We start from the raw sequence: 19,223 nt of genomic DNA on the forward strand, positions 1-19,223 counted from the left end.
TACTCTGAATGGGTGGTGCCTATGGGGCTACAGTAGTGAACCCCAAAGATAGGGGGATATATGCTAATCAAACTACCATTAGAGCCCAAGCCAAGGCTTTATAACGATATTAACAGCTATATAGGCTTAGTTACGGCACTATCACCAACACAGAAGGGAAGATATGATGGCCCCACTACCCAAAAGTACAGAGATGCAGGTGTGTGCTTGAATAGGTATCAAATCCAAAAGCAAATATTAACTTTTGCTACATATATAGTATACTTTTGTACAATTAAATACCCCATCCCTAAATCCACAGAGGTATAGGTATATTGCAATTGGCATTCCAGCCTAAACAGATAACAGATGCCAAATCGTGTATTCAGATATTACTACATATATAGTGCAGCCAAGTGCAGCTTGGAACCACTTTTATAAGTACATGATTGGTGAATAACCAACAAACAGTTTAAAATCACTGATACACTTATCTGTGCTCAGTAGTTGCCTCGCGTTTCCCCCCCATGATATGGTTCATGCAATCAGGCACAGCACGTATCTCTGATGTGATTGAAGCACACGGAATGTCTTTTTCTCATTTTTGCCTCCTGAGGAACCATATCATGGGGGGGAAACGCGAGGCAACTACTGAGCACAGATAAGTGTATCAGCGATTTTAAACTGTTTGTTGGTTATTCACCAATCATGTACTTATAAAAGTGGTTCCAAGCTGCACTATATATGTAGTAATATCTGAATACACGATTTGGCATCTGTTATCTGTTTAGGCTGGAATGCCAATTGCAATATACCTATACCTCTGTGGATTTAGGGATGGGGTATTTAATTGTACAAAAGTATACTATATATGTAGCAAAAGTTAATATTTGCTTTTGGATTTGATACCTATTCAAGCACACACCTGCATCTCTGTACTTTTGGGTAGTGGGGCCATCATATCTTCCCTTCTGTGTTGGTGATAGTGCCGTAACTAAGCCTATATAGCTGTTAATATCGTTATAAAGCCTTGGCTTGGGCTCTAATGGTAGTTTGATTAGCATATATCCCCCTATCTTTGGGGTTCACTACTGTAGCCCCATAGGCACCACCCATTCAGAGTATCCCTATAACTACAGGGACTCGGCTAGGGCTAAGATGGGACAGCCGCCGAGGAGCGGGGGCGCCACTTTGCGATCAAGAGGGTGCCAACCTCCGCTGGTAGGCAGGGTGGTCTTGAATAGGGATTTTTGAGGGCGTTTTAGTCATTAGAGTAGGTCCAGCACACAAGCTAAAAACTCTGAGGTTAAACTAAAACTCCCTCAGTTGTACATTTTGGTGAATTTCCATCTGGCATCGATTTGTTTATAATATAATTTTTGGGCCCTATGGTGTGGTGTTTTTAGGATATTTACAGAGTATGGTATCTCCATATCACTTGAGGGATACATAGGGCTCTTTAGGGCAAGCCGTCGAGGAGCGGGGGCGCCACATTGCGTCCAAGAGGGTGCCAACCTCTGCAGACAGGCAGGGAGCACTTTAGGGACACGTAGAACCTATAATCTAATGCTGTGCTCCCATATATTGCCCTTGTATTATCGGGCCAGTCTTATATTGACCCACTCCCACTAAGAGGGGTTTGGGTGTTGTGTCGTTTTTAGTCCTATATTATTTGATTCAATAAAGATATTTGTATATATTAGTTTTTTGGTTATACTTTTTGTTAATACTAATTTTTGGTCTATCAGATATTATACTTTCCTCTAACTGATAGACACTCAGGAATACAAGATCAAAGAGATGTTACATAAGAGCCAATGAGGAAAATATACCATAAAAGTGCATTGAAAGAAATGGGATTCAAGGAACTGTTCCAGGCTACAGGTAAGAATTAAGAAAAGCAGGGGTCCCCTGAGAGACACCAAAAGAGAGAGTGAGATGAGGGGGGTGAGAATAGGAGACACTAAAAGTTAGGTTTGTGAAGTATAAGGAGATCCAAGAGATGACACACATCAGTGATGCTACAAGATGAGAACATTTGTAACAGGAAGAAATGGTTGACTTAGTGGCAGAAGACAGATCTAGAAGGAAGACCTGGCAATGCCTTGAGGCTTTGAGAGATAGCAAATCATTAGTAAGTTTCAGTTGAGAGGCGAGAACAGAAACCAGATTGTAGATGGTCAAAGAGTTGGACGAGAGGTGTGAAAACAGACCAAGGTCATTTAAAGAGTATTGACTATTCAGTAATGGCTCCTTAAGGACGTGTGTGATCATTAAATGAAAAAGCATTGATTGAAGACATAAGTCAGGACTGGTAAAAACACAAAATAAGTTTGGCGATGAGATGTGATTGAATTAAAATCAAGTGCTTGTGTGGTAAGGTGAATCATTAAGTATTTTATCAGAGGGAGGCTAGACTAAGCGGCCAAGGCATAGTGACGTTCATTTTTGTGGGTGGATAACTGGTCTCCTGAAGCATCATGCACCTGTTTAACAATCATTTAATTAACTTATCAGTTTCTTGTCACCAAGGTTTTTGGCTGCTCTGTCTGTCCTGATCCGAATAGCGGAAAAGCAGGTTATTGGGGGGAGGGAGCACTGAGCAGTTGTGTGGTTGGACACTAAGCTGAAGCTTTCTCTAACTGTGTCAATAGTCCTCAGCCGAGATCATTGGCATATGCCATCTCGTAGAACAGAGAAAGCCCTTGAATAAACACAGAAAATCATCATGAGGTTAAACAGGCAGAAAAGCTCACTGTAAAAACACAAAATTCCCTCCAGTAACAGTATCGAATGCAATAATAGGGTTCTCCAACCACAATACACAGCTTACAATAGCGAGAACAAATCTACATTTTATTTTAGTGTTAAATCTTTTGTCCTCTAGTCAGCTCTTTTCATGTAATACGTGAATGGCCCATGCCATGGGCTTTCCGGCGCCCATGATATCTTTATGCTCTTTTTGGACATATGCGCAGGGACATTCGCTTCAATGTTCCTACTAGATGTACTGTTTAACTGGATCCCAGGCACATTACACAGCCATAAAGGAATTTTGTTTTGTTTTTTCTTTTCCCAAAATTTGGGTTAATAGAGTTTGATCAAAACTATGCATTTCGCAGGCATGGGTTGTTTTTTTTGTTTTTTTTCCAGGTCTTGTTCTCTGTAGAACGTCAAGCATATCGGGAAATAAAATGTCAGCAAACACTCATGTAAAAATCCTGTACATTTGGATGCTTTTTTCATGAATTTTAAAATGAAAAAAAAAAAAAATGTTTTGTATAAATGAGGCCTTATGGGCATTTGATAAAGACCCACGGTTTAATGACAAGCAGGGCATAGTGCGACCTAACCGTCACTAACACTAATGAAGCAGACCACCAGGACCACTGTCTACATACAAGCCCGGCTGCTATAACCACACATGGTTTAAATTTAGACTTTCTACAACATGTTCATTTTACTCGCAAAACAGACTGCAGTCATAGTGCACTGACTAAAAAAAAAAAAAAAAAAAGACGTGGAGGAAGGGAGCAATATTTTGGAGCGTTTTCATGAGATTTCCTGCCAAGTAACTAATCCAGATTGTTTATTTCCAAGGCGAACCAATTGCAGTGTATTGTACTGCCAAAAAAATGAAGTTGTACGCAGTGCACAGCAAGGCTCTCCATAAAGTGAGGGAAATCCTGGGGAGTTTAAGGAGAAAGGTCACCTGGGGACAGACCTCCTCCCCAGACCATGACTCACCAGGGGAAACAAGAGGCCTGGCCGCACCATCAGTGCAGGCTATTAGGTCGCAGGCTATTAGGTCGGCTTTTAGATTTTTGCTAGGTCGGCTTTTAGATTTTTGCCAGGTCTGCGATTCTAAAAACTTTTAAATAGATAAACAGGTGGGAAAAAAACAGCTGGAACATTTCAGAGAAAATTATACCTGGCTGCAACCGTGCAGCCAAAATCTGATTCATGCAGCCAGTGGTCTGAGCAGCGTGAACCAGGTGACAGCTTATTGTAAAAGAAGCAACAGAAAAAAAGACCGATTGTTTAAAGCAAGTTTTCTGTTAAATATTTGTTTGGCGTTTTCTTTTTTGCATCAACTTGTTTCCTGGAATAACAATGAATAAAATACACATACGGTAAATCAAAATAATTTGTGAAACATATGAGGAAAAAACAAACACATAAAACTTGCTTATAACATATATGAAATCTCACAAGACCTCATACAATATTTGCATCACATCAGTATTAATGCAACATAAAGTATTGAATCAAAGTCTTGATATATTCTTTAACAGTGTCTGTTTACAGGTATAATACAATTCCCCCAAGAAATAAGAGAAGGGTGAAAAAACACAATAGAGAAAGAAGAAAATAGTAGGAAAAAGGGAGGGAATTGGTACGGAGACTTAAGGCTTAAAAAGCTGAAAATATCAGATCATGAGCACGGATAAGTACGGTATTCATTGAAGCCTCTGCCAAGTTCTGCAAAGTCTGTCAGATTTAGCTTTGTTATAGGCAGAAATCTCTGAGGCCCACTCCTGTATAGAAGGAGGTATCCTGGTGCAACATCTTTTCTAAATAACGGAGCGGATACCGGTTATGCCGGGTTTCAACAAACCATTTTTAATAGTTTTAAAAGAACCTGGAATCATAAAGATAAGAACAAACTGAGGGGATCTAGATAAATCCTCACAGAGACATTTGAACACATCAAAAAATTTGTTCGAAAGTTGATGAATTGAGGAACACTCCCAAGATATATTGAGCACAGTACCATCTAGTATTTCACACCTCCAACATTGTTTGGAAACTAAGGGGTATATCCTATGTACCGTATATACTCGAGTATAAGCCGACCCCCCTAATTTTGCCACAAAAAACTGGGAAAACTTATTGACTCGAGTATAAGCCTAGGGTGGAAAATGCAGCAGCTACCGGTGAATTTCAAAATTAAAAATAGATGCTCCATACCGTTCATTATGGCCCCATAGATGCTCGACATAAAGCTGTGCCACATATAATGCTCTGCACCGCTCATTATGGCCCCATAGATGCTCCACATAAAGCTGTGCCATATATAATGCTCTGCACAGTTCATTATGGCCCCATAGATGCTCCATAGAAAGCTGTGCCATATACAATGCTCTGCACCTTTGATTATGGCCCCATAGATAGCTGTGCCATATACAATGCTCTGCACCTTTGATTATGGCCCCATAGATAGCTGTGCTATATATTACCTCTGCACCTTTGATTATGGCCCCATAGATAGCTGTGCCATATATAATGCTCTGCACCTTTGATTATGGCCCCATAGATAGCTGTGCCATATATAATGCTCTGCACCTTTGATTATGGCCCCATAGATAGCTGTGCCATATATAATGCTCTGCACCTTTGATTATGGCCCCATAGATAGCTGTGCCATATATAATGCTTTGCACCTTTGATTATGGCCCCATAGATAGCTGTGCCATATATAATGCTCTGCACCTTTGATTATGGCCCCATAGATAGCTGTGCCATATATAATGCTCTGCACCTTTGATTATGGCCCCATAGATAGCTGTGCCATATATAATGCTCTGCACCTTTGACCTTTGATTATGGCCCCATAGATGCTCCACATAAAGCTGTGCCTTATATATAGTGCTCTGCACTGTTGCCCCATAGATGCTCCACATAAAGCTGCGCCTTATATATAGTGCTCTGCACCGTTGCCCCATAGATGCTCCACATAAAGCTGTGCCATTGCTGCTGCTGCTGCAATAAAAAAAACTAAACACATACTCACCTCTCTTGCTTGCAGCTCCTCAGCGTCCCGTCCCGGCGTCTCTCCGCACTGACTGATCAGGCAGAGGGCGGCGCGCACACTATATGCGTCATCGCGCCCTCTGACCTGAACAGTCAGAACAAGAGGACGCGAAGACTGAGCGGCGCCCGGCGGGTGGAACGAGGGAAGGTAAATATGTAATACTTACCTGCTCCTGGCGTCCCGCTCCTTCCCCCGGACAGCTGGTCTTCGGTGCCGCAGCCTCTTCCTCTGTCAGCGGTCACCGGCACCGCTGATTAGAGAAATGAATTATGCGGCTCCGCCCCTATGGGAGGTGGAGCAGCCTATTCATTTCTCTAATGAGCGGTCCCACGTGACCGCTGAACAGGGGAAGAGCTGCGGCACCGAAGACCGTGGGACGGGCAGGGGGAGCGCCAGGAGCCCCGGAAGCAGGTAAGTATGCCACAGCGCCCTCTCCCCCTCACCCGCCGACCGTGACTCGAGTATAAGCCGAGGGGGCACTTTCAGCCCAAAAATTTGGGCTGAAAATCTCAGCTTATACTCGAGTATATACGGTAAGTCAACTGGGCATTGGAACCATCTAGTGATGATTTTGTATTTTTTTTCCTGCCCTGACTTGGGTAGCATGTGCTTGCAGAAGAAAGCATTAGGCCGGTGTCACACTTGCGAGTGCAATGCGAGAAACTTGCGTGAGTCTCTCGGCGGCACTCGGGACCGGAGCGTTCAGCTGCATAGAAATACATGCAGCCACATGCTCAGATCCAGAGTGCCAGCGGCAGTGCCGGGAATTGATGTGCGAGTTTCTCACATTGCACTCGCAAGTGTGACCCCGGCCTTATTCTACTGCTCCTCAGAGAAATCCGATCTTATTTCCATCTCCCATTCGTTTATGAACCAGGGTGCGTCACAATTGGCATGAGAGGAGGAATTTGAATAGACTTGAGAAATGGGACGTCTTGGTGCAAAGTCTTGATTCAAAAGGAGCAAGTTCAGATCTGAAAACCGAGACCTGCTGGAAGGTTGAAATATGCCATTGTAATTGTAAATAAGAAAGCCACAACTATGGTTTATCCTTGTAATGATCCCTTAGCTCAGTTAAGGTTGCCTAAAGTAAGAATTTGTAAGGACTTGTTGTAATCTGATTTTTTGATTAAACGCTCATATTATCAATCTCTTGACCCATATTCCTGTAGGAAAATCTGGATTATCGCCTCCTTATGAGGGACAAATCCCACCTAGTTATGTGTAAGGTGAGGAGAGTATGGGGTCAATCTCATCTATATAATTCCACAATAATATAAGGGAGATTGCACAATAAATCGAGCAAGTAGTCAAATCCTTCCTAGGTTGTGTTATAGCCCGAAATGTGAGTCTTCAAAGTTTGTTTAGGGAATTAGTATGAAGTTGAGGCAGAGCTGAATATCTTGGTGAGGAGTGTGGTCAGCTGTGGGGCAAAAATCTTGTAGAATATCGCACTGCTCCTGTAAGGTCTGGGACAACTTAACTTTTAAGGCTATGTTCACAAGCTGCAGATTTTGCTGCGGGTCCGCAGCTGCGGGTCCGCAGCAGTTTCCCATGCATTTACAGTACAATGTAAACCTATGGGAAATGCAATCCGCAGTTCCCATGCTGCGGAAAAAACCGCGCGGAAACGCAGCGGTTTTCATTCCGCAGCATGTCAATTCTTTGTGCGGAATCCACAGCGGTTTTACACCTGCTCCATAATAGAAAACCGCAGGTGTAAAACCGCAGTGGAATCCGCACAAAAACCGTGGTAAATCTGCGGTAATTCCGCAGGAAATCTGCAGGTAAAACACAGTGCCTTATACCTGCTGTTTCCACAAATCCGCTGCGGAAAAATCCGCAGAGCTCAAGAACACGTGTGCACATACCCTAAGGGTATGTGCACACGATGCAGATTTGGTGCAGAATTTTCTGCACAAAATCTGCATCTTCCGGCAGAAAACGCAGCTGACAATTCCTGCTTTTTTATGCGTTTTTCGTGCGTTTTTCATGCATTTTTTGCAGTGCAGTTTTGGTGCAGTTTTTAGTGCGTTTTTAGTGCGTTTTTTTATGCGATTTTTATGCTGATTTGTCAGCGTTTTTTTAAAGCTAAATAAAGAGATAAAGTTTAAAAAAAAAAAAACTACAACTACCAGCCCGCAGCCGCCCCAGAAATGGCGCATCTCTAAGATGCGCAAAATCTGGCGCTTAGCCTCTCTCTTCCCACTCCCGTGTAGCGGTGCGATGTGGGGTAATAAGGGGTTAACGTCACCTTGACATTGTAAGGTGACGTTAACCCCAGTTAATAATGGAGAGGAGTCTATAAGACGCCTATCCATTATTAACCCCAAATTACTGAACACAAAAAAAAGACACAGGAAAAAGTATTCTAATATTCTAAATTTTACCATACTTACAAATCCCTTGATGATCTGTGGTCTTTTCCGACGTAGTCCATTAATATCGAGTGTCCCACGACGATCTGCCATGGAGAACAGCCACACCAGGAGATGTGACTGCTCTCCACGGCTTCCCAAACACAATGACAGGAGCTAAAGCTCCGGGACTCTCGCTTTATGACACTGCTGCGTGAGAGATTTCATGGCAGTTCAATTGCCGTAAAGTGAGCTTCCGGAGTTCATTTAACTCCAGGAGCGATTAACTCCTGCAGTGTATCACCGGAGGACGTCGTGGGACAACCTATATTATGGATTACGACGGAAAATATTTTTTTTATTTTTTTTTTTATTTTGGGACAAGGATGATGGTGGATGGTGGCCTTCGGGGACGTATGTGGTGAATATGTACTACATGTAAATGTGTGTTTATGTTTTTAACCCATTGTAGTCAGTCGCCCGACGATGGGACAACTCTCCCATCATCACATTTAGATTGGAGAAGTAGTCCCACCCGACGAATGACTACAATGAGTCACTACTGACAGACACACACACACAGACAGACACACACACACACACAGACAGACAGACACACACAGACAGACACACACACACACAGACAGACAGACACACAGACAGACACAGACAGACACACACACAGACACACACAGACACACACACAGACACACAGACAGACACACAGACAGACACACAGACAGACACAGACACACACACAGACACACACACAGACACACACACAGACACACACACAGACACACACACAGACAGACACACAGACAGACACACACACAGACACACACACAGACACACACACAGACACACACACAGACACTATACATACCATTTCTACCATACGCCTCACATCGATCCCCATCCGACGGTACGACTCCATTTTTGCTACACTCCGCCCACACACTTCCTCCACATCACTGACGTCACTTCCTTCTGCTGCGGTTTTGACACCCAAATCCGCATAAAATCTGCAGATGGTTTTTACATCTGCAGTTTTTATGCGGATTTGACCCACAAAATGGGAGTCAATGGGTGCAGAAACGCTGCAGTTCTGCACAAAAGAAGTGACATGCACTTCTTTGAAATCTGCAGCGTTTCTGTACGGAGTTTTCTGCACCATGTGCACAGCTCTTTTTTTCACATTGATTTACATTGTACTGTAAATCACAGTGCAGTTCTGCAGGGTTTCTGCAGCAGAAAAAAACGCTGCAGAACTGCACTAAATCTGCATCGTGTGCACATAGCCTAAGTGTTCTTTCAAATTGAGTTCTGTGTCCCCATCAAGCATACGTCCAAAACAGGGCCCAGGCGCATGCGCTGTAGACTTATGGTGAAGGCGGCGTGAATGTGAGCTCTGTTGTGCGATTTCAAGAGTGTACACCTACAGGAACTTCGGAAGCGGACACTCAGATGGAGTCCACTACGAGATGTATGCCCCAACGTGGACAGAGAAAGCAATGTGAAAGCACCCTTTTGTTTTTCACCCCTGGAGTGGTGCTTTAAACTTAAGTCCCCACACCCAGTGAGCCCAGCTTCTGAATGGCCGGAAGTCAAAAGCTACGTGACAAGATCTCAATCCAAGTCTATGAAAGCCAGAACAAGGTTCTCAGACTTACAACGATTAATGACCTCCAGCTTGCTCCATGAAACACTGGAGCCGCCGGCAGGTCACAAACTGCAGAAAGACAGAGCGGAAGCAAAAACAGATTAAAATGCCAGGAGGTGAGTGTCGGACAGGGAGCATGGGACTTGGATTTTAAGCGCCACAACAGCGGTGAAATAGGGAAAAAAAAACAAAAAAAAACACTGGAGTGGTGCAGTAAGGGGTTGTTCTAGAGCGCTCTTTATGTCATCAGATAGGAAGGAGAGAGCAGTTTCTTTAATATATTGGTCTATTTATATTTAGAGATGTGTTGGGAAAATATCTGAATATTGGAATTTAATATTATATAAAGATTTATAAAAAAAATGCATCAGTAATATGCCAGGCTTCATCTGTTACACCTGCAGAGGTCCGAATGAATGATATATAGGTAATAGTGGCTCTTTGGTGAATGCACCCACCAATGAACCACCCAAGTTATCTGCAAAGTATTGCTTGCATTCTCTTTGTTTGGAACAACGCTGATCCAAGGGTTTCTTCAAGTCATTTCTTTGTTTATTTAGATAAACAAGGAATGTAGAAGTTTTGTTCCTACATAATGGGAAGGGGTACAAAACTCTTATAGAACAAAACCACATGTTATTGCAATAGATCCTGATTAACAATCAGGTCCATGTGTATGCAAGACAGGATTATTCACACCCTATCATTATACTAGCATAAGAAAATCTACACAACAAATTGATACCAGGGTCCATAGTATGTAGAAAATTGCAAAACTTTATTCATTAAAATAAACTATTGGCTAAGTGCAAGGGAGAGAAGTGTAATAGATTTAACATACAAAATAAAACATTGCAAAAGTACGGGCGCGCACAGGAAATTGGTAAGGAAATGAGGAAAGAATTTTACCTCACTTATAAACAAGCAATGTTTGACCAATCATATATCTAATATATTTAATACTAATAGGGATTAATTGTTGTCTTACCCCTATTATGCCCTATATGAGTGCCATAGTAAGTATATGGAACAACATGTTATGCTCAAAATGACCGCCTTGTAATCAATATGAATCCATAATTACCCGTAGACAAGGACAATCAGGGGCACAATCCACACCATTGTCCCAGCCCTCCCACATCCCGCATCTCTACAATGTCGATAGGGGAGTGGCACACGCGCAGTGACAAGCGCCTCCCAACTCTTGCGCCAGGAAACTGGGTACTACCCACAGCTTCACTGCGCACACTCGGGGAGCCGCTCGTCACAGCGCATGTGGGGCTCCCTGATTGACACTGCACAAGCGCAAGACTTTGCAAAACGGATTTGAGTGACATTGGCGCAACCCCGGGAACATCATTCAAATTGTGTGGGCAGCACCAACTGTGACTGAATAAAATGAAGCACGCCCCTATGACTAAATGAGCAGGTAAGATCTAAATATATAAAGTGCTTTTTGCACACGATCGCAGCGCCGTTTTTAATGAAAAGCACATGAGCAGGTGTGGGGGGGCCTGTCCCCGCCAGTCACCACAAGGTCGACACTGACACAGAGATGAGCGGGAGCTCGGAGCACTGCTGGAACAAGGAGGAAGAGAAGTGAGTATTTATTGTTTGTTTTTTTTATGGGTGCTGCCTTATACTACAGGGTCTGCCTATGGGGTGCTGCCTTTTACTACAGGGGCTGCCTATGGGGGTGCTGCCTTATACTACAGGGTCTGCCTATGGGGTTCTGCCTTATACTACAGGGTCTGCCTATGGGGTGCTGCCTTATACTATAGGGTCTGCCTATGGGGTGCTGCCTTATACTACAGGGTCTGCCTATGGGGTGCTGCCTTATACTACAGGGTCTGCCTATGGGGTGCTGCCTTATACTACAGGGCCTGCCTATGGGGTGCTGCCTTATACTACAGGGTCTCCCTATGGGGTGCTGCCTTATACTACAGGGTCTGCCTATGGGGTGCTGCCTTATAATACAGGGTCTGCCTATTGGGTGCTGCCTATTGGGTACTGTCTTATACTACAGAGTCTGCCTATGGGTGCTGCCTTGTGCTACAGGGTCCGCCTATGGGGTGCTGCCTTATACTACAGGGTCCGCCTATGGGGTGCTGCCTTATACTACAGGGTCCGCCTATGGGGTGCTGCTTTATACTACATTGTCTGCCTATGGGGTGCTGCCTTATACTATAGGGTCTGCCTATGGGGTGCTGCCTTATACTACAGGTTCTGCCTACGAGGTGCTGCCTTATACTATAAGGTCTGCCTATGCGGTGCTGCCTTTTACTACAGGGTCTGCCTATGGGGTGCTGCCTTATGATACAGGGTCTGCCTTTGGGGTGCTGCCTTATACTACAGGGTCTGCCTATGGGTGCTGCCTTATACTAGAGGATCTGCCTATGGGGTGCTGCCTATGGGGTCTGCCTATGGGGTGCTGCCTTATACTACAGGGTCTGCCTATGGGGTGCTGCCTTATACTACAGGGTCTGCCTATGGGGTTCTGCCTTATACTACAGGGTCTGCCTATGGGGTTCTGCCTTATACTACAGGGTCTGCCTATGGGGTGCTGCCTTATACTACAGGGTCTGCCTATGGGGTGCTGCCTTATACTACAGGGTCTGCCTATGGGGTGCTGCCTTATACTACAGGGTCTGCCTATGGGGTCTGCCTATGAGGTCTGCCTATGGGGTGCTGCCTTATACTACAGGGTCTGCCTATGGGGTTCTGCCTTAAACTACAGGGTCTGCCTATGGGGTGCTGCCTTATACTACAGGGTCTACCTATGGGGTGCTGCCTTATACTACAGGGTCTGCCTATGGGGTTCTGCCTTATATTATAGGGTCTGCCTATGGGGTTCTGCCATATACTATAGGGTCTGCCTATGGGGTGCTGCCTTATACTACAGGGTCTGCCTATGGGGTCTGCCTATGAGGTCTGCCTATGGGGTGCTGCCTTATACTACAGGGTCTGCCTATGGGGTTCTGCCTTATACTACAGGGTCTGCCTATGGGGTGCTGCCTTATACTACAGGGTCTACCTATGGGGTGCTGCCTTATAATACAGGGTCTGCCTATTGGGTGCTGCCTATTGGGTACTGTCTTATACTACAGAGTCTGCCTATGGGTGCTGCCTTGTGCTACAGGGTCTGCCTATGGGGTGCTGCCTTATACTACAGGGTCTGCCTATGGGGTTCTGCCTTATATTATAGGGTCTGCCTATGGGGTGCTGCCTTATACTACAGGGTCTGCCTATGGGGTTCTGCCTTATATTATAGGGTCTGCCTATGGGGTGCTGCCTTATACTACAGGGTCTGCCTATAGGGGTGCTGCCTTATACTACAGGATCTGCTTATGGGGTGCTGCCTTATACTACAGGGTCTGCCTATGGGGTGCTGCATTATACTACAGGGTCTGCCTATGGGGTGCTGCCTTATACTACAGGGTCTGCCAATGGGGTCCTGCCTTATACTACAGGGTCTGCCTATGGGGTGCTGCCTTATACTACAGGGTCTGCCTATGGGGTGCTGCCTTATACTACAGGGTCTGCCTATGGGGTGCTGCCTTATACTACAGGGTCTGCCTATGGGGTGCTGCCTTATACTACAGGGTCTGCCTATGGGGTGCTGCCTTATACTACAGGGTCTGCCTATGGGGTGCTGCCTTATACTACAGGGTCTGCCTATGGGGTGCTGCCTTATACTACAGGGTCTGCCTATGGGGTTCTGCCTTATACTACAGGGTCTGCCTATGGGGTGCTGCCTTATACTACAGGGTCTACCTATGGGGTGCTGCCTTATACTACAGGGTCTGCCTATGGGGTTCTGCCTTATATTATAGGGTCTGCCTATGGGGTTCTGCCTTATACTATAGGGTCTGCCTATGGGGTGCTGCCTTATACTACAGGTTCTGCCTATGGGGTGCTGCCTTATACTACAGGGTCTGCCTATGGGGTGCTGCCTTATACTACAGGATCTGCCTATGGGGTGCTGCCTTATACTACAGGGTCTGCCTATGAGGTCTGCCTATGGGGTGCTGCCTTATACTACAGGGTCTGCCTATGGGGTTCTGCCTTATACTACAGGGTCTGCCTATGGGGTGCTGCCTTATACTACAGGGTCTACCTATGGGGTGCTGCCTTATAATACAGGGTCTGCCTATTGGGTGCTGCCTATTGGGTACTGTCTTATACTACAGAGTCTGCCTATGGGTGCTGCCTTGTGCTACAGGGTCTGCCTATGGGGTGCTGCCTTATACTACAGGGTCTGCCTATGGGGTTCTGCCTTATATTATAGGGTCTGCCTATGGGGTTCTGCCTTATACTATACGGTCTGCCTATGGGGTGCTGCCTTATACTACAGGGTCTGCCTATAGGGGTGCTGCCTTATACTACAGGATCTGCTTATGGGGTGCTGCCTTATACTACCGGGTCTGCCTATGGGGTGCTGCATTATACTACAGGGTCTGCCAATGGGGTCCTGCCTTATACTACAGGGTCTGCCTACGGGGTGCTGCCTTATACTACAGGGTCTGTCTATGGGGTGCTGCCTTATACTACAGGGTCTGCCTATGGGGTGCTGCCTTATACTACAGGGTCTGCCTATGGGGTGCTGCCTTATACTACAGGGTCTGCCTATGGGGTGCTGCCTTATACTACAGGGTCTGCCTATGGGGTGCTGCCTTATACTACAGGGTCTGCCTATGGGGTGCTGCCTTATACTACAGGGTCTGCCTATGGGGTGCTGCCTTATACTACAGGGTCTGCCTATGGGGTGCTGCCTTATACTACAGAGTCTGCCTATGGGTGCTGCCTTGTGCTGTAGAGTCTGCCTATGGGGAATGCATTATACTATATTAAGGACTATCTGCTGCATTATACTATATGGAGGCCATCGTACAGTGTGGGGATTTCAGTGAGGGGGCCATCGTACAGTGTGGGGATTACAGTGAAGGGGCCATCATACAGTGCTGGAGCCATCAAACAGTTTGGAGGCTACTAAGGGGTCAGTATACTGTGTGGGTGGTACTATATAATGAGGGGCATTATACTGTGTATAAAAGAGCATCATAATGTGTATAAGGAAGCTGTACAGGGGGAGACTTGGGACATTAATCTGCCTATGGGCACTTACTGTTATAGGGGAACTCAGGTTACTGTGACTATTAAAGGGGCACACGTGGGCAATATTACTTTCTAGGGGGCAAAATGTGGGCTGTTTTCTAGCGCACTTGCACCCGGCATTACTATATTATAGAGGGTTGCTTTAGAATTTAGAGGGCACAGAGAACAACACAGCAGGTGCAGTAATAGGGACACATATGGCAGCAGAGGCTCAGTATTGGGGTCTCAGGTGTAGTAATAGGGACACATACGGCGGCAGCGGCTCAGTATTGGGGTATCAGGGGCAGTAATAGGGACACATGCGGCAGCAGAGGCTCAGTATTGGGGTCTCAGGTGTAGTAATAGGGACACATACGGCAGCAGCGGCTCAGTATTGGGGTATCAGGGGCAGTAATAGGGACACATATGGCAGCAGAGGCTCAGTATTGGGGTCTCAGGTGCAGTAATAGGGACACATACGGCTGCAGCGGCTCAGTATTGGGGTATCAGCAGGATGAGGAGTTTGTGCAGGTTGGGAATAGATGCTGATGGGGCTGGAATGTGAGAAATGAAATGTGTCTTTGTTGTATTCTCTGCAGGTGAGTCGTGGCTGGAAGAAATTGTCATGTCGGTCTGGGCCAGATGGAAAAGTGAACGATTCCATCTGAAAGGACATCAGCGGTAAGACATTATCTGTAACTGTGCAGTGATCTCTTATATGTTCTGTAGGGCTGGTATTTACCACTGACCATATGGCGGTAATATCTATGTTGGTCTTTATATAGAGTAACAGTGTGGTCATCTGCTGAGGTTCTCCTCCACTATTAGGGTGCGTCACCCAGTTGTATTCAAGATTACCTGGTTAGGGGCGCACTCAGACGTTTCGGCCCCCCTGAACCAAAATTCTAGCTACGCCTCTGATAACACCATTGTATACAATGGCATAGACAATACAAAGACACCACTGAATAGCATAGTTCTATCAAGCCCTCTGAAACTGCATCATCTACAACATGTTCGGATTTGTTGAGAAATGGTGGCACGGCTTTCATATTTCACAACATGTCTAAAAGGCAAGCCATAAAATAATGGTTAATGTGGGGGTGCAGATGCCAGCAACCATGCTCTGCTCTCTCCATGATTGCACACATTCATCTCAATGGTGATTGGCTTTGCATTTATTATTGGTGGAATCCAGATGGTGGACACCCACTAAGGAATCTTTAGGAACTGCCTAATGGACAGCTCAGACTAGTGAGATATGTCCAATATGCCCAGTCTAGAGCTGGGCAGTCAGAAGCAATACTTGACCCTTCGCAGCTTCTTCTCCAGTAAATGTAGGGTCAGTGCAGGCAGGCAAATAGCACAACATTCTTGCAACATGTAGAAAAAACTTGCCTCAAAATGTGTTTTCTTTGTGTGAGCCACACCTTGGCAAAGGAATGGACCAGAAAACTTGTGGAGTATAGAGAATGGACAGTCAAAGGGCTTGCCCACTTTTGGGGACATTTTTATTTTATTAACTACATATTTGTGGCTGAAAGTCATTTTTGCAATGGGGTTTCAATAAACATTTTGCCCCGTCTGGCTGTTATAGGCTCTTTGGTTCTTGGCATGTTCAACTTTGATTGTGTTCTGTGGTCATTAATAGAGTTGAGCGAATGAATATGTTTGGAATTGGTCGCCGAATCTGAATTTGCCATGTTTGTGCCATATTGGTACCCTATTTGTGACAAATTTATGTTTGATGATCGGTTCCGAAGATATTCGTTCATTTCCACTCCCATTGACTCCAATGATGTTCAGCAAATATTGCAGAAACAACATTCGCAGCGAATCATAATCGGAACTCAATTTTGAAAGAAAAAAAAAATGGATCAACTCTAGCATTAATCAGCTGAAAGGAGCTCAGATAAAAAAGAGTTACAATCTCTCAGCCAAGACTGTCATAGCAGGCTCGCTGATAGATCCTAAGTTAACCCATTCTGTAGCCAATACAGTCTAAGGATATAGAAGGCAAACGAAGCAAAATTTGTAATGAATCACAACTGCAAAAATTTATTTTAGCCCCAATTATATGCATTTATTTAAGTTTTTTTTTCCTAAAATTGAATAACCCCCTAAAAAAACCTGAAGAATAAATCAGATTTCTATTTAAAATTCTGGGGAACAACCAAGCCCCCCTAGAGTATAGGCATAGGTGGCGAGTTGGTCATCAACAGTACCATGATGGCCTTGGCCAGAAATGAAGCAAAATCTGTTAGCAACGCCAAAAGGAATCAACATTAGATACTAAGAAACAACCTATAATACTCAATAATAATCATCCAACTTAAAGAAACATGAAGACCCCAAGAGAAAACAGGAAAATTCAAAAATACAATAGGCCTCAGGCCAGTGCCCATACCAACCAATCACATCACTTCTGGTATTTTCAACTATGTTCTAGAACAGTGTTCCCCACCTCCGGTCCTCAAGAGCCACCAACAGGTCATATTTTGAGGATTTCCTTAGTATTGCGCAGGTCATTGAATGCTTGCCTGTCCAGGTGATGCAATTATCACCTGTGCAATGCTAAGGAAATCCTGAAAACAAGACCTGTTGGTGGCTCTTGAGGACCGGACTTGGGGAACACTGTTCTAGAATAATGAAATCTTCATTTCGATTGGTTGCTATAGGCAACGCCAACTTTTTCTTAAAACAAACAAAACACAGTTTTACATGGTCCATTTTATAATCAGAGGTCAATAACGGAGGACTCACCTTTCATTTTGACGGTAGGGGAGTTGGGCCCGGCCGACTGTTTGCGCCATCCTCTCCAATTTTGGCAGAGACTTTCCGCCTCTGAGATGAAAGAACATAAAGAATCTTCTTCAAACCGATCAGAGTCCTCAAAAGAAAACCTCTCGCCGTCCTCCCACTCAGCGAACATGAGTTCCATTACACCCAATGGTCTAAACCGAGGAGGACTTCTGGACGCTGCAGCAGACTGGTGTCAGACTGGGGGAAATCTCTATATTAATGGACGGCAGTCAGCGGTGTGCGGGATCGCTCCTATACGGCGAAACAGAAATTCTCTTCTAAAAATCCGGGCGGTGGTGTCTCACATCGCCTCCTCAGGGTTATGGGACTCTTGTGCTTTTCTTCATGCCCGACCCTTCCCCCGGTAGACAACACTGTGCTCAATCTCAACAATACATATATATATATATATATATATATGTCACCCAGCGACACCGTCACCTAACGTCTCCCGGTAAGAGGGCAAGGGCTAAAGGTGAGCCGCAGCGCCCAGGACCCCCCGCCACAGCCCAGGGGCTGCATGGCTCCGCTCAGACAAGTGCTGCACCAAAGGCTGCTCCAACTTCCCAAACAATAATATTTACACTCAGCAAATGTCAACAAAGTGCCCCCAGATATGGCGACTTCACATCTTGGTGGATGACTTCTTGCTTTGCCTCCTGCCGGGTCCCGGAGCTGTCACCGGAGCTGCTGTCACCTAGGCGGCCGGGGCAGCTGCCGCTGTCCGCTCTTTGTTCTCCCGTAGCCTTTGTTTCCTGCCTGCCTCTGGTGTGAAGAGTCGGAGCTGCTGCTGTGGCGGCGGCCGGGGCTGGAGGACGATGTCAGGGCCCCCGGAGGGGATTTATCAGCTCCTCTGACTGAACAAAAGCCCCCCTACTGCTCAGCGCCGTGCTGGTGACACTGCCCCCGTGTGGCCGGGAGAGAGCTGCTGCGGGGCCTGTGCGCCTCCCGTCCTCGTTCTCCGTGCACCCTGTGGTATAGCGCTGCTCGTCAGAGACGTCCTCCATCCAGTTACCAGTCCTCCCCCGCCAGCCTGCCCGCCTGCCGGCCAGCCTCGGCTTCCTCTCCCCGGCTCTACCTGGGGACAGCTCGATCAGCTGATCCCGGTTTCCGCCCTGCTACTTCCGGCTTCCTTCACCAGAGAGAGCCGGTGCGAGGAAAACAGAGGACGGGAAGCGACAGTCTGGAGCGCGGGCCGGACTCTATGATGTTAAGAGGACTCAGGACACCAGCTCCCTCCTAACCTCTCCCCACTGCAGGGTTGTCTGTGGCCCCTCTTCACTTTCAATTTGCAAAAAATTTTTAGTTTGAACCTGCGATTATTTGATATAATGTACCTTACTGTAAATGACCCATCTCATATGGAGCCCAGTCACAACTTGGGTTCAGACCAGTGCCAATGGTAGGCCACACTGACAGGGCAGAGTCCTCAGTAGGCCCCACTGACAGGGCAGTGCCATCAGTAGGCCCCTCTGACAAGGCAGAGTCATTAGTATGCCCCACTGACAGGGCA

The 19,223-nt window shown here is 45.7% G+C and overlaps 1 protein-coding gene across 3 annotated transcripts in view; it reads right to left on the reverse strand.

The window, feature by feature from the left end:
- ZSWIM8 (zinc finger SWIM-type containing 8) overlaps nucleotides 1-18,846 on the reverse strand; it is a 179,366-nt gene extending 160,520 nt beyond the window's left edge. For 2 of the 3 annotated variants that reach the window (XM_077259243.1, XM_077259244.1), the window contains exon 1: nucleotides 17,672-18,814. In XM_077259243.1, the coding sequence (XP_077115358.1) occupies nucleotides 17,672-17,849 (178 nt within the window). In that variant the 5' untranslated portion in view covers nucleotides 17,850-18,814. Of the gene's footprint in view, nucleotides 1-17,671 lie in introns of all 3 variants that reach the window. The other variant, XM_077259241.1, reaches the window with a different exon arrangement.
- Between the last annotated feature and the right edge of the window lie 377 nt (nucleotides 18,847-19,223).

Source organism: Ranitomeya variabilis, chromosome 4 (assembly GCF_051348905.1).
Source record: "Ranitomeya variabilis isolate aRanVar5 chromosome 4, aRanVar5.hap1, whole genome shotgun sequence".
In the NCBI taxonomy this organism is placed as follows: Eukaryota; Metazoa; Chordata; class Amphibia; order Anura; family Dendrobatidae; genus Ranitomeya; species Ranitomeya variabilis.